Below are 22653 nucleotides of genomic sequence, written 5' to 3'. Positions count from 1 at the left end.
TAATGTTTTGTATTTTTTTTTTTTTAGTAGAGATGGGGTTTCACCGTGCTGACCAGGATGGTCTCGATCTCTTGACCTCGTGATCCACCCGCCTCGGCCTCCCAAAGTGCTGGGATTACAGGCTTGAGCCACCGCGCCCGGCCTTAAATATGTTTTTTTAAAAGACTGAATGGTCAGACAAGTGCTTCACACAGTTATTTCTGGTGCTAAGACCCAAGGATAGTCTCATGGGTCAGCAGTTTTTACGGATCTTCATAGAAAGCATGTAGTCATGTGCTGAAGAGCAGATGACCTTGACCACTTCCTCTCGGTGTAACAGGAATATCTCAGAATGACTGGCTCTATCAGCTTTTCCACTGTGCACAGACAGTAGATGTGGAGTCTTTGGGACATGGCCACAGTGATTTTAGCATGCTGAAATCTTAGAGAAACAGCCATTTTTAAAAGGTCAGTAAAGTCACCATTGGATATTCAAGTCTTAGAAAAGTAACTTCCTCAGGAGCCCTTCAGAAGAAGGGCTTTAAGTCAGAGAATATGGCTGACTCTCTGTCCACTGTCCAGTTAACATTCGGAGGGTTAGGATGCAGAGTGTGCTTACCGGAAACTGTGGCTTTCTCACAGCGATTAGCATGGCGGGATGTGTCTAGTAGGAGCACTCCTTTCTTCCTCCTTCCCATTTATTTGTTAATTCATCAAGGACTTAGTGTTTTCTAGGTTCAGTTTATAAAATCCCATCATATTTTATATATAAGAGCCATCCTTATATTTCTATCTTCTCTAGGAGGAGTGATGTATCCAACTTATTTAAAACTGGCCGGGCGCAGTGGCTCAAGCCTGTAATCCCAGCACTTTGGGAGGCCGAGGCGGGTGGATCACGAGGTCAAGAGATCGAGACCATCCTGGTCAACATGGTGAAACCCTGTCTCTACTAAAAATACAAAAAAAAAATTAGCTGGGCATGGTGGTGCGTGCCTGTAATCCCAGCTACTCAGGAGGCTGAGGCAGGAGAATTGCCTGAACCCAGGAGGCGGAGGTTGCGGTGAGCCGAGATCGCGCCATTGCACTCCAGCCTGGGTAACAAGAGCGAAACTCCGTCTCAGAAAAAAAAAAAAAAAAAAACTGATGTTGGCTGGGCATGGTGGTGCACACCTATAATCTCAACACCCTGGTAGTCCAAGGATGGCAGATTATTTGAGCCCAGGAGTTCGAGACCAGCCTGGGCAACATGGGGAAAACCCATCTCTACAAAAAATACAAAAATTAGCTGGCTTGGTGCTGCGCGCCTGTAGTCCCAGCTACTCAGGAGGCCGAGGTGGGAGGATCACTTGAGCTCAGGAGGTTGAGGCTGCAGCAAGAGGAGATTGCACCACTGTATTCCAACCTGGATGACAGAATGAGACCTTGTCTCAAAAAAAAAGAAGAAAGAAAAAAACTGATGACATGTTATTAAGCACAGTTTAAAAGGGAGCAGGGGTACAACCCAGCTGGTTATCCCACGAGAAGTCACCGATGCCATCTGTCAGGAGACAGTCCCACCACCCGACTGTTACGTTAACATCAAAGTACAGATCTAAACACTGGAAACCAGGGGAGGGAGGATGAATTATGTTTAGCTTAGTGATAACCATTCTCTTTCTACTGAGACATTAGCTTAGGAACACACAATAAAAGCTCCAAAAACCTTTTTATTATTTCTAGCCGATTTCTCTAACAAGGTGATAAAAAGTGGATGAGGGGTCATTGTGAAAGTATAAAAGAATATTGTTGTTGACTAGGCATGCATACATAAAATTGATTTATGATATCTAAAGAGTTCAGATGTGTGAAGAAGGAATTTAAGGTATAGTTTAGATACAATGTCCAGCGACTGGACTGATAGATTTAGGATTTGGAAGAAGAAGATTGCTTGCTTTTTTTGCTAATTTTTTAAGGGGATAAATTCTACTCTAGGGCCCAGCATAATGCCATTAATTTCAAGATGAATACGTGGCACAAATCAGCCCCCCTCACAGAGCGGACTTGGGTCAGCTCACCGGCAGGTGCTGTGTTGAGCTTGAGTGTTACTGTGAATTACATACTGTAAAGGAGCTTGGCCCGGCCCTGCCGCAAAACCGTTGGTGTCTATAAAGTTTGGTGTGCTTGATACTGGTTTTTATAACTGGCAGTTAACAAGAATCTGGGCTTCTGCCAACTTTCTCACTGTTGAAAATTCAAAAGGGCCCACTAAATAGAGCCCTTCTTTCCCTGAGTTCTGAACCAACTGAAAAATAGCACAAAAGAGTAAAGGAAAAAGGAGCTGAAAATATAACTGTTGGTTTTTGACAAAGCTTATGTTGGAGAATGCGGATCTTTTTTTTTTTTTTAGACAGAGTCTCGCTTTGTCACCCAGGCTGGAGTGCATTGGCACAATCAGGGGTCACTGCTGCCTTGACCTCCTGGGCTCAAATGATCCTCTCACCTTAGCTTCCTGAGTAGCTGGGACTATAGGCATGTGCCACCATGCCTAGCTAATTCTTATTTATATTTTGTAGAGATGAAGTCTTACTATGTTGCCCAGGCTGGTCTCTAACTCCTGGGCTCAAGTAGTCCCTCCGGCTTTGGCTTCCCCAAATGCTGGGATTACAGGTGTGAGCTGCCACACCTGGCTGAGAATATGGATTTTGTTTGTAGGTAGATGGGATCCCACTCTTGTGCCTGGGAGTTACAGAAGTGTACTTGCACAGTCCTGGACAGCTCTGGCCAAGCCTAGCCCTCTGCCATTGCTGTGGCCACCATGAGGGCAGCACGGAGAAACGGAGTTGACTTGTCCTTTCTGGTGAGCTCTGCCCAAAGCAGAAGAGGACAGGCAGGACAGTGATGCCCAGATTTGTCCCCAGCCTCACCAGTCCCGTGAGTCACCCCCTCTCTGGAGAGGAAGGCTCCCACTGACCGAGCACCCCACAGTAGAAACACCACAAGAGGAAAGAAGTGTGGGTCTGCCGTCATCTTGTTCATGCCCAGGTAGCTGTTTTCAGAAAGCTGCCCATGTTATCGAAGCTAGCACATGTATCTAGGCACTCCCAGAGGGTTTATAATGATGGGATTCAATTCTTTGAGGTCAGAGCTCTCTCAGGTGGCCTTTTCCATTTGACTCCGTGTACTGCTGCTCCAACCCATTTGTCTTTCTGTAGTCCTTACCTTATCGGAGCCTGTGGCTTGCTGGGATATGAGAGAAATCAGATTTTATATTATCAGCAACTTAGTGATAAGAAGTAAGGGAGAAACTTCTCCCTCAGGGCACAAGACGCTGAGTTTTTTGTTTTCTAAGATTACACAAGTCATGCAAGCGTGTTGGTTTGCAGGGAACTTGGTGTCAGGCTGTTCCTGGATGACTGGCTGCTGTCGAGCTTTCATCTGTGGCAGAGCAGCTCCCTGGCTGTGATGTATTGAAAGTCAGCACAAGCAGTTAGGGTTGGGGTTAGAGCTAGCATTACACAATGTGTTAGCTAGAAAGTGTACCATTTTGGGCCGGGTGCGGTGGCTCAAGCCTGTAATCCCAGCACTTTGGGAGGCCAAGGCGGGTGGATCACGAGGTCAAGAGATCGAGACCATCCTGGTCAACATGATGAAACACCATCTCTACTAAAAAAAAAAAAATACAAAACATTAGCTGGGCATGGTGGCACGTGCCTGTAATCCCAGCTACTCAGGAGGCTGAGGCAGGAGAATTGCTTGAACCCAGGAGGCGGAGGTTGCGGTGAGCCGAGATTGCGCCATTGCACTCCAGCCTGGGTAACAAGAGCGAAACTCTGTCTCAAAAAAAAAAAAAGAAAGAAAGAAAGAAAGAAAGTGTACCATTTTATCTGTAAATGGAGCACACCGCCTCCCCTCCCCTCGCTCAGCGTTTCCTACACTCCATGGGAACCTGTTGCGTGTGCTTCATATGCATCCCTCTAGAGCCTTTACATATATGTCATTCATTTTACCTATGTGTATATTTTCTTTATCTTTTAGAGTTCTAATTTGAGAACAGCATTTCTCTATCAGACATTTAAGTGGCTTTTCTGTTTTCTGCTGTTTCTAATGGTGCAGTATACATTTTCCTGCCAAGAGCAGTTGAAAGTGCCTTGGTTGGTCTTTCTCTTCTTTGCCCCCTGTTCTCCCTGGGCAAATGGGAATGCAGAGACGCTGGAGGAAAGGTGTGCCATGAGAGGGGCTCATTCCACCCATACCAAGCCTCTGTCCTAAGGGCAGGAGTGGGCAGAGGGCAGGCTGAGCAGGAGACAGAGTCCAGTGCCAACTCTTAAGGTAGAAATTTGAGCCCCTGCCCCCAGGGCAAGTCCCAAGTCCCACCTAGTGGCACCTCTGGCTTTGTGGATTCCTTGAATGACGAAGTGTCCTTTTAAATGCATCCTTATTTAGAAAGATGGCCCATTTGAGAATTAATGTTCCTTTTCTTTAACAACTCCAGATAAGGCCCCATTGGAAATAAAAGTGAAAACACTTTATTTATTTGGCTTTTATTTTAGGCTCAGCAGGTACATGTGCAGGTTTGTTACATGAGTAAATCACACGTTGCTGGGATTTGGTGTACAGATGATCTCATCGCCGGGGTGGTGAGCATAATACCTGAGAGTTAGTTTTTCAACCCTTGCCCCCTCAGACCCTCCCCCTGCCGGCAGTCCCCAGTGTCTGTTGTTCTGATCTTTGTGTCCTTGTGTTCTCAGTGCTTAGCTCCACTTACAAGTAAGAGCATGCAGTATTTAGTTTTCTTTTCCTGGGTTAATTCACTTGGGATCATGACCTCCAGCTGCATCCGTGTTGCTACAAAGGACACACTTCTGTCCTTTTTTATGGTTTCATAGTATTCCATTGTATATATGTACCACATTTTCCTTATCCAGTTCACTGCTGTTGGGCACCCGGGTTGATTCCATGTCTTTGCTATGCGAACAGTACTCCTATGCCATGAGCATAGGAGTACACGTCTTTTTGGTAGAATGATTTACTTTGCTTTGGATGTATACCTAGTAACAGAATTGCTGGGTCAAATGGTAATTCTGTTTGAAGTTCTTGAGAAACTTCCAAACTGCTTTTCACAGTGGCTAATTTACATTCCCACCAACAAAGGTTTTTTTTGTTTTTGTTTTTGAGACAAAGCCTTGTTCTGTCGCCCAGGCTCACTGTAGCTTTGACCTCCTGGGCTCAGGTGATCCTCCCACCTCAGTCTTGTGGGACTGCAGGCACACGCCACCACACTTGGCTAATTTTTAAAAATTTTTTTGTAGAGACAGGGTGTCACTTTGTTACCCAGGCTGGTCTTGCACTCCTGGCCTCTAACAGTCCTCCCACCTCAGCCTCCCGAAGTGCTGGGATTATAAACATCAGCCAACATGCCCAGCCCTGTGATTTTAATTTGCATTAAAATACTTTTGATTTTATGATAGATGCTATAGCGTTAAACGTGAAAAGGCCCAGGACATGTGGATCTTAGAAGGCACCTGCTTCCATATCAGCCGTCTTTGTCAGCAGCTTCCTGTTGCATGGCTTGTGGCTCCGGCTTGAAGCTCAGCATCTTCAGCCCTTGCCTTCTCCCCTGTGTGATTTTCTTACATCTTGGCAAAGGCCTGCACTTGCCGCACAATGCTGCTGTGTGTCCAGGCCATCTTTCTGGGTGTGATACCCTGTGTATTGAGGAATCTCCCAACCAGTACCCGTGACCCTGCTATACCTTGTAAACCAATGCCTGTTGCATACCCAGACCAACCTGGTGATGAGAGGGTTTAACACCTTTGTAGGCCAGGTGCCTTGGCTCACACCCATAATCCCAGCACCTTGGGAGGCCGAGGCAGGTAGATTACTTAAGTTCAGGAGTTCAAGAGCAACCTGGCCAGCATGGCGAAACCCTGTCTCTACTAAAAATACAAAAATTAGCTAGCGTGGTGGTGCACACCTGTAATCCCAGCTACTTGGGAGACTGAGGCACGAGAATCACTTGAACCTGGGAGGTGGAGGTTGCAGTGAGCCGAGATTGTGCCATTGCACTCCAGCCTGGGCAACAGAGCAAGACTGTCTCAAAAAAGAAAACACCTTTGTAATAATATCTCAACCAGTGGGTAGAGCTGTGACTGGCCATCAGCTGAGCTCCAAACCCAGGCTTGCCGGCCTCTCCATGAATACCTGACAGGTTCGCCACATTTTTTGTGTCCAAATCAGGCTCAACTTTTCCTCCATACAGGTGGTCTCCCCTCCTGAACCTGGGAAGCATCTGAGGTTTTTCTGTGTCCTTTGCCTGGTGATGGGATCTGAAAGAGCTTCCTCCTTCCTTGCCTACATTGCTGCTGTTTTTGTGTTTGTTCAGGCTCTTCCTAGTTCTCTCCTGGCTTACAGTCACATTTCCTAACTGGTCTTAAAACTCTTACTTTGCTGGTCTTTTGTCACATGGGAGCTGAAGTGGCCTTTCTTTGTACCCTTTGTGTTCCAGGAAGGACTCAGGTGTCTTCCAGGCATCGGATCATATTACTCTCTTGCTCAACACCTGTCGTCACCTTAGGGTGAAGTGGTTTTCATCTCATTCAAGTGCCCCTTCCCGTTAAAAAGCTGGCCATAGCAGCCTCTTCCCCATCTGATGGGGATGTGCCTCTGGCTTGGGCCTCCATTGCCACTTCAGTCCCCTGGCTGAGGTATTGCCTCAAGGATTCCATTGTGGGTATTTGAACCTCTGTTGAGGTCAAGAAGCCCCACCTCAGCATCCCGAATAGTTGAGACTACAGATGCCTGCCATCACGCCCAGCTAATTTTTTGTATTTATTTATTTTTATTTTTTTTTATATATTTTTTTAAGACGGAGTTTCGCTCATTACCCAGGCTGGAGTGCAATGGCGCGATCTCGGCTCACCGCAACCTCCACCTCCTGGGTTCAGGCAATTCTCCTGCCTCAGCCTCCCGAGTAACCGGGACTACAGGCACGCACCACCATGCCCAGCTAATTTTTTGTATTTTTAGTAGAGACGGGGTTTCACCATGTTGACCAGGATGGTCTCGATCTCTTGACCTCGTGATTCACCCGCCTCAGCCTCCCAAAGTGCTGGGATTACAGGCGTGAGCCACTGCGCCCGGCCAATTTTTTGTATTTTTAATAGAAATAGAGTTTCATCATGTTGACCAGACTGATCTTGAACTCGTGACCTCAAGTGATTCACCTGCCTCAGCCTCCCAAAGTGTCGAGTTTACAGGTGGGGGCCATCGTGCCTGGCCAGTCTGAGCCATTTAGAAGTAGTGTTTGGCTGGGTGCGGTTGAACCCAGGAGGTGGAGGTTGCAGCGAGCTGAGATTATGCCACTGCGCTCCAGCCTGGGCAACAGAGCAAGACTGTGTCTCAAAAAAGGAAAGGAAAGGAAAGGGGAAAGGGAGGAAGGAAGAAAGAGAGAGAAACAGAGAGAGAGAGAGAAAAGAAAGAGAAAGGAAAGAGAAAGAGAGAGAAAGAAAGAGAGAGAGAGAAAGAAAGTGTTATGGACCAGAGTTGAACTTCTCCAAGTATACTGTGCAGGCATGTCCCCTGGGGACCTGGCTGAAGTGCAGGTTCTGGTTCAGGAGGTCTGGGATGAGACCCAAAATTCTGCATTTCCAATGAGATCTGGGTGATGCTGCTTCTCTGAGGAGCACATTTTGAGTAGCCGGGGGGCTGCAGAGTCCAGAAATAAACCCAAGGATGGGTGTATATCTAGCAGATAACAGAGGTAGGAAAGGGCTGGTTTATTTCATGGGTCACAGAGTCAGATGGCTGTCAGAGCTGGGAAGTGTGTGAAGCAGCTGGTGTCAGGCTATAGGGAACACTGGGGCCTGAAGATTATGTTCCTTCTACCTTAGTGTTCACTTTCAAATTTAAAAAGGAGGTGAAGAAAAGAGAGGAAGGAAGCAAGGCTTACTCCAATATCACCTCAAAATGTTTCCATTTTGAGGTGATGTTGGACGGCCTGGGTGGGACTTAACATGGCACTCATATCACAAAGGAAAATACATTAGCATGAATTCCAGAAGCATGAAATCTCTAAATGTAAAAAATAAAGCTATGAAAATGTTAGAAGAATTGAAAGAACGTGTGTATAACCTTGAGGTAAGGTAGACCTCCTTAGGCGAGGTTGAAATCCATGAAAACTATCTGGTATCATATAGGCATGAAGGCAAGGTCAAAAATAATGGCCAGTATCACTGAAGTTTAAGAAAGTAAACTGTTCTTAACCCATCGAATTGACGGAAGTTTTAGAGTGACAGGATCCAGTACTGCTAAGGGGAAAGGAAGACTCTCCTTCAGTGCAGGGCATCTGGAAATGTTTATCAGAATGAAAATCGCATACCCTTTGATCTAGATTTTGGAAGTCTAGCTTAGCTCACAAAACAAAGTATCAATAAATATAAGTGTAGTGGCGCATGCCTGTAATCCCAGCTACTCCAGAGGCTGAGGGAGGAGGATTGCTTGAGCCCAGAAGTTCAAGACCAGCCTGGGCAATATAGTGAGACCCTATCTGTTTAAAAAAAAAAAAAAATTGAAAAAATAATTTAGGTATCATTAAATGACAATAAATAAGATTTTTAACAAGGACTTTTGTAATTTCAGAAGAGGGGAGAATTATAAATTGGGTCCCCGAAGTGCCCATCACCTAGCTTCAGCAATAAATGGCATTTCACTAATCTTGGTTTCTTTCTTCTCCTGTACTTATTCCCTGCCCCCACCCTTGAGTTCTTTAAAGCTAATTCTAAACATGTCATGTCACCTGTAAATAATTCAATATACATCTCTAACTGATCAGAGGCTTTAATATACAAACACGTAGCCACAACCCCAAATGCACTAATTCCTTAGTAGCAGCTAATACCAGTCCACTCCACATTCAGATTTCCCTTATTTTCTCAAAATATCTTTTTACAGTTAGTTTATTTGAGTCAGTTCAAACAAGCACCACACACTGTATCTGGTTATATGTTTCTCAGATGTAGTAGTACATACTTAATACAGCACTGCTTGTAGTGGCAAAAAGAGGCACACACACAAAATAAATGGGACAAGAATGCCTGTAAAGCAGGCAATGATTTTGCCTGTAGACAGGATTAAAAGAGAGTGGGGTGGAAGAGGGGTTGTTAATGTTTTTTTAAAAAACCTCTAGAACATTTGACTTGGTACAAAGTGCACGTTTTTATACTTGAAGAGAAAATCTTAATAAAAAAGCCAGCCGGAGCCGGGCACGGTGGCTCAAGCCTGTAATCCCAGCACTTTGGGAGGCCGAGGCGGGTGGATCACGAGGTCAAGAGATCGAGACCATCCTGGTCAACAGGTGAAACCCCGTCTCTACTAAAAAAATACAAAAACATTAGCTGGGCATGGTGGTGCGTGCCTGTAATCCCAGCTACTCAGGAGGCTGAGGCAGGAGAATTGCCTGAACCCAGGAGGCGGAGGTTGCGGTGAGCCGAGATCGCGCCATTGCACTCCAGTCTGGGTAACACGAGTGAAACTCCGTCTCAAAAAAAAAAAAAAAAAAAAAGCCAGCCGGGTGCGGTGGCTCATGCCTATAAACCTTGGTTGGTGAATCCTGGTAGATTAAAACTTTGCACATCTGTTGATTCCATGGTATTAGGGTGATTTGGGATCCGTGCTTTGCTATCAGTGTTTAACACTCTGTTATCTTCTATCCTCTTCCCCTCAGGCATCCACCATGTTGCGAGCCTCCTTGGCACCCGTGTAAGTAACTGCTCTTAGGAATTTTTATTAAGGAGAACAGCAATGCGTAAAACGGGAATTCAAAGTGTCTTTAATAAACACTCATCTTAGCAGCCTAGTTTAGAGAAATGCTACATTTGAGCTAGAACTACATGTGAATATTAAAGGAAATATGAGTACTTATAAGTAATGTTGTTAAACCAGAATAATCTTTTTTTTTTTAGATGGAGTTTTGTTCTTGTTGCCCAGGCTGGAGTCCAATGGTGCAGTCTTGGCTCACTGCATCCTCTGCCTTTTGGGTTAAAGTGATTCTCCTGCCTTAATCTCCCAAGTAGCTGGGATTACAGGCATGTGCCACCACACCTGGCTAATTTTGTATTTTTAGTAGAGATGGGGTTTCTCCATGTTGGTCAGGCTGGTCTCGAACTCCCAAACTCAGGTGACCTGCCCGCCTCGGCCGCCGAAAGCGCTGGGATTACAGGCATGTGCCACTGTGCCCTGCCATCTTTTATTTATTCTATTTCTTTGGTAAGGAAGCCTCAAATGAAAAAAATTGTTGAATTGTTCATATGGCATTTTATAGAAATGAATTGAATCTACTACCATAGTGCAATCCACAGAGCATTGCAGTGTCTGAATTTATGTTGTCTGCTGGATCACGCTGTGATCAGGGCCATGGGCAGCTGTGTGTATGCCTGAGCACTCCTGTTCTGATCATTTGGGCTGTTCCCCTTGGGAGTGTCTTATGCTGTAGGGGACTGTGGCGATGGAGTTGAGAACCTTTGACTTGGACATATGGACCAGGGTGGCTTCTGGGACCCTCTGAGCCAGCTTGGTGGGGAAGGCGAGGAAGACAGGGGTACTGTGCGATTCCTCAGACACCTGAGATGCCCACAGCATTCCTCCTCCCTCAGCCCTGCCTGCGTCTGACCTTGACCCTGCACTTTATTCTCTCCTATCACTTTGGCAGCAGTATCACTTACTGCACGATGGCTAGGGTTAAAAGCCCACCTCTGCTACCCACCCTGTGACCAGGGATTACTTATATAATTTCTCTGTGCCTCAGTTTCCTCATTTATAAAATGAGAAGAATCATAGTAATTCTATTATAGGATTATTGTGAGATAAAAATTAGCTAATACATATACCGCACTTAGCATTTGGTGTAATACTGGAGTATTACACTAAAATGAGGAAATTATCGTTGATACAGTACTGTGAACTACACTGCAAACCTCATTAAATTTCACCAGTTTTTCCATGCCCTCTGATCTCCTCTGCTACAATAAAACAACAAAACAAAACGTGAAGACACTTATGTTAGTGACAGGGAAGCTGAGGTGATGATTCCTTTCGTTTCTGGCTGACTGAAGGCAGATGGCGGGGCAGTCTGAGCTGTGTGGATCTCAAATCTGAGACCTCTCCTCACTGAAACCTAGCTCCCCTGAGATCTTTGACTTGGAATCTTCCTGAGGAGGGTCTGCAAATTGTCCTACAACCCATCTCCTGGCTGTGTTCCCATGCCGCTTCCTGACCACGCCTTCTGCCTCCTCGGAGGGCTGAGCCACCCACCTACTTACTCGTTTTTTCTTTCTTTTTTTTTTTTTTTGAGATGGACTCTTGTGGTGTCTTGCCTATGCCGTAGTGCAGTGGCGCAATCTCAACTCACTGCAGCCTCTGCCTCCTGGGTTCAAGCAATTCTCCTGTCTCAGCCTCCCGAGTAGCTGGGACTACAGGCATGTGCCACTCTACCTGGCTAATTTTGTGTTTTTAGTAGAGACAGGGTTTTACCATATTGGCCAGGCTGGTCTCAAACTCCCGACCTTAGGTGATCCACCTGCCTGGGCCTCCCAAAGTGCTGGGATTACAGGTGTGAGCCACTGCACCCAGCCTCTGCCTACTTATGCTTCACACTTATTTCCTGACTGTTGTTCATCTTCCCCCAATCCAGTTGCTCAGGCTTGAGAGGAACAGTGGCTTCAGGTGTTGAGGTAGAACACTTAGGGCCTGCGGATGCTCATCGTCTTTGGACTGTGTCCAGAATTCTAAACAGGACTTCAGTGGAAAGTTATGATGCCCCCAAGGTGATTTATTCCCCATCCTAGGGGCCTCTGGCTGAAGGTAAATCTGTAGGGGTTTCTAAATCTGTTCAGGCAGAGACTCCTTGTTTTAGGAAAATTGTTGAACAGAATCTCAGTCCTCCAACAGAACAGGCAGAGCTGAGCTGGTTGAAGCTGAGGTAGGCGCCTAGACCCCAGGCTGTCCTCTAGGTGGAAGCTGGTAGGTCATGCTGGGAGCCCAGGGGAACAGCAGTTCTAGATCGGGTGCCATAATGCTCAGGAGGTGTAATGAACATGCCCTTTTGCCCTTTTCTTTCTGTTTGAACTTGTGTTGCTGAGTAGGAAATTGAAGGATGTCCCATTACTGCCCTCTCTGGATTATGAGAAACTGAAGAAGGATTTGATTTTGGGGAGTGACCGCTTGAAAGCCTTCTTGTTGCAGGCTCTGCGCTGGGTAGGTACCAAACCAAACCAGTGGTTTTCTTGGCTGGCTACCTTGCCTGTATCTTTTAACCCATCTTCCAGAAATCATTTTCCCCTCTGTCTGCTGACACCAAGAACAGAAGTTGAAAGCCGCTTCTGAAGATAGCCTGGGCCTCCTTTAAGAAACCCCTATATTATGACAATTGTGATGTAATGAGTTAAATAAATGAATTTCAAGGCCAAGAAGACTGTACCTGCCTGTGGCCCTTTCCTGGCCGTGAGCCCCACTCTGCTTGTGGGGGCCTGTGTGTGAGCACATGGAGTCAGGGTTGCCCACAGCCCCACAGAGGCTCTGTATTCAGGCCCTGCTGTGCAGTCACCCTGGAGAAGTACCAAGGAAAGAACTCCTGTTCTCAAGATTCTAAGGGAAGTGGCCTGGTCTCCGTCGTTACTTTTCTCCCTACCCTTCAGCTTGAGTACAGTTGAAGTCAGCAGTTGGTTCTCAGGCTTTTTAGTGTCAGACCCCTTTCCACTCTCAAAAATTATGGAGGACCTCAAAGAGCTTTCATTTATGTGAAGTTATTTGATCTACCAATGTTTATAGCATTTGAAATTAAAAATGAGAAGATTTGCCTGGGCGTGGTGGCTCACACCTGTAATCCCACTAACTTTGGGAGGCCAAGGTGGGCTGATCACCTGAGGTCAGGAGTTCTTCAAGACCAGCCTGGCCAACATGGCAAAATCCTGTCTCTACTGAAAATACAAAAAATTAGCTGGGCGTGGTGGCAGTTGCCTATAGTCCCATCTACTCAGGAGACTAAGGCAGGAGAATCGCTTGAACCCAGGAGGTGGAGGTTGCAGTGAGCTGAGATCATACCACCGCACTTCAGCCTGGGCAGCAGAGTGAGACCCCATCTCAGAAAACAAAAAAACAAAACTGAAGATTTGAAATATGTGTTTATTAATTCATTTAAAATGAACACTAATAAGCAAATGACATGTTAACATAGATAACACTTTTTATGACGAATACTGCTTTCCAAACAAAATTGTGAGAAGAGCAGCACCGTTCTGCAGATGTCTTTAATGTCTGGCTTGATGGAAGAAGCTGGATTCTCATATCGGCTTTGTTTTTGACTGTCAATGTCACACTTCATATAGCCTCTCAGAGACTGAACATAAAAAATGCATGATTGTATCTTACTATTAGGAAAATTGTGACCTTGCAGACCCCCTAAAAGGGTTTGGAGGACCTCTCAGGGTTCCCTGGACCACACTGTGGGAACTGCTGGCTCTAGCCACACTGATTGAACCGGCACTTCTTTAAGGGAACAGTCCGTTTGAATTCGTTAGCATCAGACATCTTCATGGACCCCTGCATTTCAAGGTATCTTGGCATCAGGATCCTTAGCAATTTTCCATCTGTGGGTAGAAGCAGTTCTTACTTGCACACGAGTGAATGGCAATACTTCCTGAAACACATCTTGAGGAGGACTCTGACGACATATCCAGGATCTGCAGGAAGTGTCCTGTGGAAAGCAGTGATGTCTGCTCTGGTTTTGGTTGGGTCAGGACTCCAGTGGGTGGGGCAGCATGGGTCATCAGCAGTGGCTGTCTCCTCCCTGGCCATTTACCTCTCTCTGCTCAAGGTCTCAAACTCATCTTTGATTTGCCCCTTGGTTTACTGATGCTGCACTTCCTCTCAGTCTGTGCTACTCCTGAGCCTCTTGCTGAGACAGGGTATTCCTTTGCTAAGAGAGTGACATCTTCACAGAATAACCAGGAAAAGTGAAAGGTTTCTTAGGATTTCGTCTGTGTCCCTCTCCAGTGGCCCCACCTGGCTTCTTGCCCCTGTTTCTATTATACCCGAGTGAGTTTAAACAGAAACGCCACATTCTGAGTTTGTTGAGAGTCCACCTTTAATGACTGGCGTCCGAGAGTTAGCTAGAGCTCAAATCTCTCGGCCTAGAACAAAGGGCAGTCAACATTTTTATACCAGTTTAGGGTCAGGGGGTGGTAGGCAGATTATTACAGAAGCAGAAGGAGCAGGTTAGGGGAATCCAGGAGGTGGGGAGCCTAACAACAAAATTCTATTTAAAGTTGTTTTCACTTAGGATGTGGGGTAGGCAGTTACACAGTTGCAGGTACAGGATGTATGGGCCAGTGGGCCCTGTTTCTCAGAAAATTGGTTACAAAGATGGCAGCTGTCTCAGACCACAAGCTCTGGGAACAGAATGCCCAACATAGCTCAGGGTGGGCAAAATGGAGTTGGCAGGATTGTTCAAAATGTATTCATCACAGCCAAGCTAGGTTAGTTCACTTCAACCTCAGTGAACTCAACAGAAGAGCAGCAGCGCCCCCGATGTGACATTCTGGGCACACCCTGGCCCTGGTGGTCACATCTGTTGGTAGTGCCTGCTCTGGAGGCCTCTCCGGCTCTCCTTCTAGCCCAGGGGTCTGATGCTGTGGCCTGCACTCTTGCCCATGCTAAGAACTAGCATATTCTAGGCCGGGCGCGGTGGCTCAAGCCTGTAATCCCAGCACTTTGGGAGGCCGAGGCGGGTGGATCACGAGGTCAAGAGATCAAGACCATCCTGGTCAACATGGTGAAACCCCGTCTCTACTAAAAATACAAAAAATTAGCTGGGCATGGTGGCGCGTGCCTGTAATCCCAGCTACTCAGGAGGCTGAGGCAGGAGAATTGCCTGAACCCAGGAGGCGGAGGTTGCGGTGAGCCGAGATCGCGCCATTGCACTCCAGCCTGGGTAACAAGAGTGAAACTCTGTCTCAAAAAAAAAAAAAAAAAAAGAACTAGCATATTCTTTACACATCCAGCTTCTCTTTGGCTAGAAGCAGGGCTTGCAGCCTCGGGATATTTATGTAGCAGGATTTTCCTGAAAAAGCAAGGATAGTTGCTCACTCTGTTACATGCTTTTTCATATCCCATGTCACACCTGTACACACCCAAGTGCACACTCACACACCCATTTTACATGCTCTCCACATGAAAGTTTTCTTCTAGCCCTGTGGACATTGCGTAAATTTTTACTTGTAGCAACATAACAGACTTACGGCTTTCTAAAATCTACAAAATTCTAGCCAGCTACCTCTACACTCATCATGCATGCATGCACACATGCACACACACACATGCACACATTCCCTATAAGAAAGGATAGAGTGAATTTGTTGGCAGGGCATACATTCAGAGCGCTCAGCAGTCAGCCTTGGGCCCCTCCCATTGAGCCATGCCACTGTGCCCTGTATTGTACCTCCCTGAGCTAGACCTCACTTTCCTATCCCCCACCATGCTCATGCTCCCCTGTGCTGGTTAATAGGCTGCCCTTCCTGCAGGGGCAAGCTCCTGAGCCCCTTTGTACAAGAAATGCCTCTCTGGGCATGGATGAGCTCTCCACTATCTGCACACTTATGATCTTAGCATTTTGCTGCTTCACTTCTCTGGAGATTTCACATGTATAAGTTGGCTCAAACATCCGCTGTGTCACCCATTAGGAAGCACATCATAGGTTCTTGTTATTTGGTTAACCAGTTAACTCACCCCTCACAGCTGGATATTATTTATTTTGTTTGGTTAAATGTGTAGTTACTGATACTGCCATTTAAAACACACCTGCTACGTGAAACTTTTCTCCATTATAAGACTAAGAAAAAGTTTTTTCTTTGCTCCAGCGCTTGACCACATCCCATCCTGGAGAGCAGAGGGAAACCGTTCTGCAGGCCTACATCAGCAATGACCTCTTGGACTGTCATAGCCACAACCAGGTTGGTAAGAGGTGGCTCACATCATGGCCAGGGCCTTCAATTCTAGGTAATGATCTTAGCATTGTTCCCCATCTGGGGGAAGCTTTAATTTCTGTGCACATTTTCAGCATCATAATTGTGTGTCAGCCTTGAGCTCGTGAGATCTTTTGTTCACCCTGGGCATTGTCCTACTTTTTGCTTCTAGTAAAGAGTTCTAAACAAGTTAGAACTGCTTGATTCATCATCTCTGGAGCTCTTTTTTGCCGTTTTTCCTTTTCTCAAATTCCTCTTTGACCTCACTTCACGCTGCTTGCCATAAGTACTGAAAACTGAGTATGACTTCAGAGGTACGAAGTAGGTAAGCAAATTCAGGTTGGTTACATCTGGGCCTGACTAACAGTGTCTTTAATACAGTACATATATATAGTTTTGGACCAGATAGGTCTACTGATCCTGTGGGATAAGTATGAGATTTGGGGTAAAATAAACTTTCTTTCCAACCTCTGCTCTACCACTCATTAGCCAGGTCACTGTAAGCGAGTTACTCAATCTCAGGCATTTCCTCGTCTGGGAAAGGAGCTGTGCCTGCCTTGGGAGGTTGTTGGGATGATTACATACAGTCATATGTGGGAGTCCTTAGCTCCAGGCCTGGCACTGAACAGTCACTAATGGTCTTTCTCTCTGTCCCTGCCCCTCCTATCTGTATCTGCACTAAACTTCACTGGACGGGAGGAGGATCAGGATTTTGAATTTGGCACATGTTAAGATGGTACTACATTTTATTATTTCAGTTGAATTTTTATCCAGAATGTGGTAAAAATGTATGTTAAACTTCACAATGTATGCACTGAGTGGAGTATCAAATTATCTTAATTCTCACTGATTAAATAACCGTGTTAGGCCATTCCCTGCTGCTAGAACAGAATACCACAGATTGAGTAATTTATAAACAATACAGATATATTGTACTCAGCAGTTCTGAAGTCTAGGAAGTCCAAGAGCGTGGTGTCAGCATCTGGCAAGAGTCATCCCAAAGCAAAAGGCAGAAGGCAGAAGTGAGCACGCAAGACAGAGAATGGAGGGTGAAGCTGTCTTTTTATCAGGAGGTTACTCACGATAACTAACCCACTCCAGCAATAATGGCAGTAATCCATTAATGCCTAATATCTTAAAGGTCCCGCCTCCCTGTGCTACAACATTGGCAATTAAATGTCAATATGAGTTTTGGTGGGGACTTTCAAACCATAGCAACAGACCCTGGGAAAGCGATGTACACATTAATCTGTTTTGCATACAGGCAATACAATTTGAGTTTCAAGTTGCCAGTTTACTCTGCGAATGTAATCTTAATGCTCTCATGAAAGAGTTGTGTTAAGTTTGAAAATACTCTCATATTCTTGACTTATTTTCTTGCCTTTTTTCCTGTTGGGTTTTTAATGGCATTGAATCCAGCCTATAAGGCATGAAGCAGCTGAATCATATATTGTTACAACTTCCAAACTCAAATTCAAGGAGTAAAGTCAATACTGATTATTTCTAACATTATTTCATTGAGTCGAAGATACACTTTTCCCCGTCTTAACATCTTTGCCAGTGGGGTGTATCTGACAGTGAATGGCATATTATAGTTTAATTGGCAGTGTTTTTCTTTTCTTTCTTGATTATACGTAAAACGATAATGTGTCCTCTTATGAAAGGTGTCTTGCGTTTTGTCATCTGTAGTTTTTGTCAAAAATACAGTGATCTCCATAGTCATTGAAGAGAATAATTTCTTCCTCAAGTCATTATATATAATTCTTGTGGTTTATTTATTTATTTTGAGATGGAGTCTCACTCTTGTTGCCCAGGCTGGAGTGCAATGGTACAATCTCTGCTCACTGCAACTCCACCTCCTGGGTTCAAGCGATTCTCCTGCCTCAGCCTCCCAAGTAGCTAGGATTACAGATGCCTCCCACCACACCCAGCTAACTTTTGTATTTTTAGTAGAGAGACCACTAAAAATCTTTCACCATTTTGGCCAGGCTAGTCTCAAACTCCTGACCTCAAGTGATCCGCCCACCTCAAGTCTCCCAAAGTGCTGGGATTACAGGCTTCAGCCACTGCGTCCAGCTATGGTTTACTTAAGAAGAAATGAGCTGAACCCTTTTACACTGCTGGTGGCAATGTAAATTAGTACAACCGCTATGGAAAACAGTATGAAGATTCCTTAAAGAACTCAATGTAGAACTACCATTTGGTTCAACAATCCCACTACTGGGTATCTATCCAAAGAAAAATAAGTCATTATATGAAAAAGACACATGTACACACATGTTTTCAATTTGCAGTTACAAAGATTTGGAACCAACCTAAGTGCCCATCAACCAATGAGTGCTTAAAGAAAACGTGGTATATATATACCATGGGATACCACTCAGCCATAAAAAGGAATGAAACAATGTCTTTTGGGGCAACTTGGATGGAGTTGGAGGCCATTATTCTAAGTGAAGTAACTCTGGAATAGAACACCAAATATCATATATTCTCACTTATAAGTGGGAGCTAAGATATGAGGATGCAAACAAAAATGATATAATGGACTTTGCACAGGTGACAGTGTTCACTGTACCCAATGGGTGCACTAAAGTCTCAGAAATCACTACTAAATAACTTATCCATGTAATTAAAAACCACCTGTAGCCCATAAACTTGAAATAATTTTTTTTTTTTAAAGAAAAGAAGAAATAGGCCAGGTGTGGTGGCTCATGCCTGTAATCCCAGCATTTTGGGAGGCCGAGGCAGGTGGATCACCTGAGCTCAGGAGTTTGAGACCAGCCTGGCCAACATGGCGAAACCCTGTCTCTACTAAAAATACAAAAATTAGCCAGATGTGATGATGCATGCCTATAATCCCAGCTACTTGGGAGGCTAAGGCAGGAGAATTGCTTGAACCTGGAAGGCAGAGGTTGCAGTGAGCCAAGATCATGCCACTGGACTCCAGCCTGGGCAGCAGAGTGAGACTCTGTCTCAAAAAAAAAAGAAAAAAGAAAGAAATGAGTGTAAGTTGTCTTAAGATGTCAGAGAATCTGCAAGGCAGAAAGATTCCTTGTCCAACATGGATGTGTCACTATGGCACCATGGTAACCTGGCCTGTACACACAGGAAATTGAATTCCTTGGTTTGTCCCTCTCCTGTAGTGGTTCTCAAAGTTAAATGTGCATCATTATCTCCTGGAGGTCTCATTAAAACACAGATCAGGTCCCACCAACAGTTTCTGTTCAGTAGGTCTAGGGTAGGGCCCAAGGATTTGCATTTCCAGCAAGTTTTCCAGCCATGCCAATACTGCTGATCCAGGGTGCTTTGAGAATTACAGTTTGAGACCAAAAACTTGAATGGAGCCAAATTTAATGAAATTGCAAGGCTGCATTTTTCATTTTTAGCTGAATTCTGAATTTTTCATTTTTAGCTGAAACCTGAGCTCAGGAGTTCGAGACCAGCCTGGCCACATGGTGAAATCCGTCTCTACTAAAAATACCAAGTTCTTCATATCTCTAACCATCTTAACCACTTTTAAGTGTACATTTGAGTGGTATAAAATGCATTCATAATGCTGTGCAAACATCATGTACCGTCAATCTCCATAAACAACTTTTTTCTTCTTGTAAAACTGAAACTTTGTACCTGTTAAGCAATAATTCTCCATTTCCCCTCACTCCAGGCCGCTGGCAAATTCCCATTCTACTGTTTGTCTCTATGATTGTGACTACTACAAATACCTCATATAAGTAGAATTGTCCACTGTTTTTCTTTTTGTGACTGGCTTATTTCACTTAGCTAATATCCTCAGCTTCATCCACGTTGTAGCATACGTCAGAGTTTCTTTCCTTTTTAAGGCTAATGCTTCCTCATATGGATGGACCAGATTTTGCTCATCTATCTGTTCCTCTGTCAGTGGACATTTGGGCTACCTCCACCTTTTGACTACTGTGGATAGTGCTGCTGTGAAGTGTGCATGCACATCCTGACTTCTGTGTTAATTCGTTCCTTGCTTTGTAGTTCTCCCATCTATGTATATAGCCTGCATAATACCATGTTTGCTTTTGTGCTGAGTAGCAAGTACCAGCCTCACTCTGCAAGGAAACGGGACTGTGCCCATGTTAGATGAAGTTACCTAGGAGAAAATGGCATAAACAAAAGTTTGGGATAATAGTTGGACATAGCTTCCCAGAACATTTATTATTCCCTCCGGTGACATTGGTAATCAAAGCTGGGAGAGAGTCCTGTGAAACCTAGACCATGTGGCAGAATTGAAAGATCATCCAGCTGCCAGTTGTCCAGCAGCAATATTGATTGATTGAGACAGAGTCTCACTGTCACCCAGGCTGGAGTACAATGGCACAATCTTGGCTCTCTGCAACCTCCATTTCCTAGATTCAAGCAATTCTCCTGCCTCAGCCTTCCAAGTAGCTGGGACTACAGGTGTGTGCTACCACACCCAACTAATTTTTGTATTTTTAGTAGAGATAGGGTTTTGCTGTGTTAGCCAGGCTGGTCTCAAACTCCTGACCTCAGGTGATCCGCCCACCTCGGCCTCCCAAAGTGCTGGGATTACAGGTGTGAGTCACCGAGCCTGGCCCAGCAGCAATATTTATGCCCAAGGGCAATGGTGAGCTGCTCTGTATTTTGGCTTGTAAGTGTACCTGATCTAGCTCTCAGGAGTCGATCACTTGAGAATACTTCTGTGGGGGTAAAAGGACAGTTCACAGCTAATTCATACAGGGCATGGAAGTGGGAGCTGGAACCTCACTAGCACATGTCAGGGTTATCCAAATGCCAGTAAGAGTCTGGGCTCGTCTCACTGGACATTTTGTATTCTGTTTACAAATTAGGACATGGTATACTACTTTGTAACACAGGCAGCATTTACTAAAACTGAATTCCTCATGTCCTAGCAAAGCCTCTCCTAGGTATGGCCCCAACAAAAACCTGCCCATATTTTCACTAAAAAACATACAAGAATATTCATAGCTGCACTTCTTATAAGAACCAAAACGCTGGCTGCAACCCAAATGTCAATCAGCAGTAGAATGAATACCTGTGAAGTATTTGTAAAATGGAACACCTTAAGCAATGAGAAGGAGCACACAGCAGAGACCACGGATGAACACCACAAGCAGATTGTTGAATGAAAAAGTCAAATATAAGAGAATATATAATATATGGTTTCATTTATTTAAAAATTTAAAACCGGCTGGGCTCGGTGGCTCACGCCTATAATCCCAGCACTTTGGGAGGCCAAGGCGGGTGGATCACAAGGTGAAGAGATCGAGACCATCCTGGTCAACATGGTGAAACCCTGTCTCTACTAAAAATACAAAAATTAGCTGGCCATGGTGGCGCGAGCCTGTAGTCCCAACTACTTGGGAGGCTGAGGCAGAAGAATTGCCTGAACCCAGGAGGCGGAGGTTGCGGTGAGCCACTGCACTCCAGCCTGGGTAACGAGCAAAATTCTGTCTTGAAAAAAAAAAAAAAAAATTTAAAACCAAGTAACATGAATCTGTGATGTTAGAAGCCAGGAGAGAGGTCACCCTTGGCTTGGAATGTGGTTCTGGAAGGGCTTCTGGGACCCTGAGCATGTTCTGTTTCTTGACCTGGTTGCTAGTTAGCCGCATGTTCAGTTTGTGAAAACTCATCAGGCTGTATACATGATCTGTGCAGTGTTCTGTGTAGATGCTATACCTCAGTAAAAATTTGACCTCAATTGTTATAATGGTAATAGGCATCTTGGGGACAATGGCCTTTGACCTGTCGCCCTCTTGAGTCAGCTGGGTTTAGTCTGGACAACATCTGTTGTGTAGCTGCCCTCCAGGTGTCTCTTCACCAAACTGTTACTGATTCCTTTGACTGCTCTCCTGAATTGGACCTCTGTTTCCAGTGCCCCATATTATCTTATTTCTTGACTTGTTCTCTTGATTGGTGGAACGCATCCTTGAGTTAATAGCTTCTAGAGAAAAGGTGCACAGGAAGTATATTTTTTGAGATCATGTATGGTCAAAAAATGTTTTCATTCTTTGTATAGAATTCTGGATTGTAAATAATTTTCTTTCAGAATTTTGAAGACGTTGCTGCATTGTCTTTTAGGTTCCGGTTTTGCTGTTCAGAAATCCAAAGCCGGCTGGGCACGGTGGCTCATGCCTGTAATCCTAGTACTTTGGGAGGCCGAGGCAGGAGGATTGCTTGAGCCCAGGAGTTTGTGACCAGCCTGAATAAAACAGTGAGACCCCATTCTCTACCAAAAAAAAAATTTTTTTTTTTTTTTACATTAACCAGGCATGGTGGCATGAGCGTGGAGTCCCAGCTAACTCTGAAGACTGAGGCAGGAGGATTGCTTGAGCCCAAGAAGTCGAGGCTGTGAGCTGTGATCACACCGCTGCATTCCATCCTGGGCAACAGAGTGAGACCTTGACTCAAAAAAAAAAAAAAGGAATCTAAAGCCATTCCGCTTCCTTATCTTTTGTATGTGACCTGTGTTTGTCTCTCTAGAAGCATTTCTTCCTTCTGTCTTCTGTGTTCTCTCTCTGAATGTTGAACCTCCTGAACTGGTTTTCTGTTTTTCTTATAGTTTTTCTCATATTTTGTATCTTTTTGTTTCACTCTCTGGGAGATTTATTTCCTTCTTTCCCTCCCTCCCTCCCTCCTTCCTTCCCTCCCTCCCTCCCTCCTTCCCTCCCTTCCC

At 45.0% G+C, this 22653-nt stretch overlaps 1 protein-coding gene across 3 annotated transcripts in view; it reads left to right on the top strand.

The window, feature by feature from the left end:
* The window catches only part of ARMC9 (armadillo repeat containing 9), a 179129-nt gene that overhangs the window by 50067 nt on the left and 106409 nt on the right, over nt 1-22653 (top strand). For all 3 annotated transcript variants that reach the window (XM_032277939.1, XM_032277937.1, XM_032277938.1), the window contains 3 exons: nt 9680-9714; nt 12096-12207; nt 15867-15959. In XM_032277939.1, the coding sequence (XP_032133830.1) occupies nt 9680-9714; nt 12096-12207; nt 15867-15959 (240 nt within the window). The remainder of the gene's footprint in view (nt 1-9679; nt 9715-12095; nt 12208-15866; nt 15960-22653) is intronic.

The sequence above is a fragment of the Sapajus apella genome, unplaced genomic scaffold (genome assembly GCF_009761245.1).
Source record: "Sapajus apella isolate SASKATOON/1434 unplaced genomic scaffold, GSC_monkey_1.0 scaffold10, whole genome shotgun sequence".
NCBI lineage: Eukaryota > Metazoa > Chordata > Mammalia > Primates > Cebidae > Sapajus > Sapajus apella.
The sequence above is the reverse complement of the archived record's forward strand: the minus strand, read 5'-3'. Positions and strand labels throughout refer to the sequence as shown.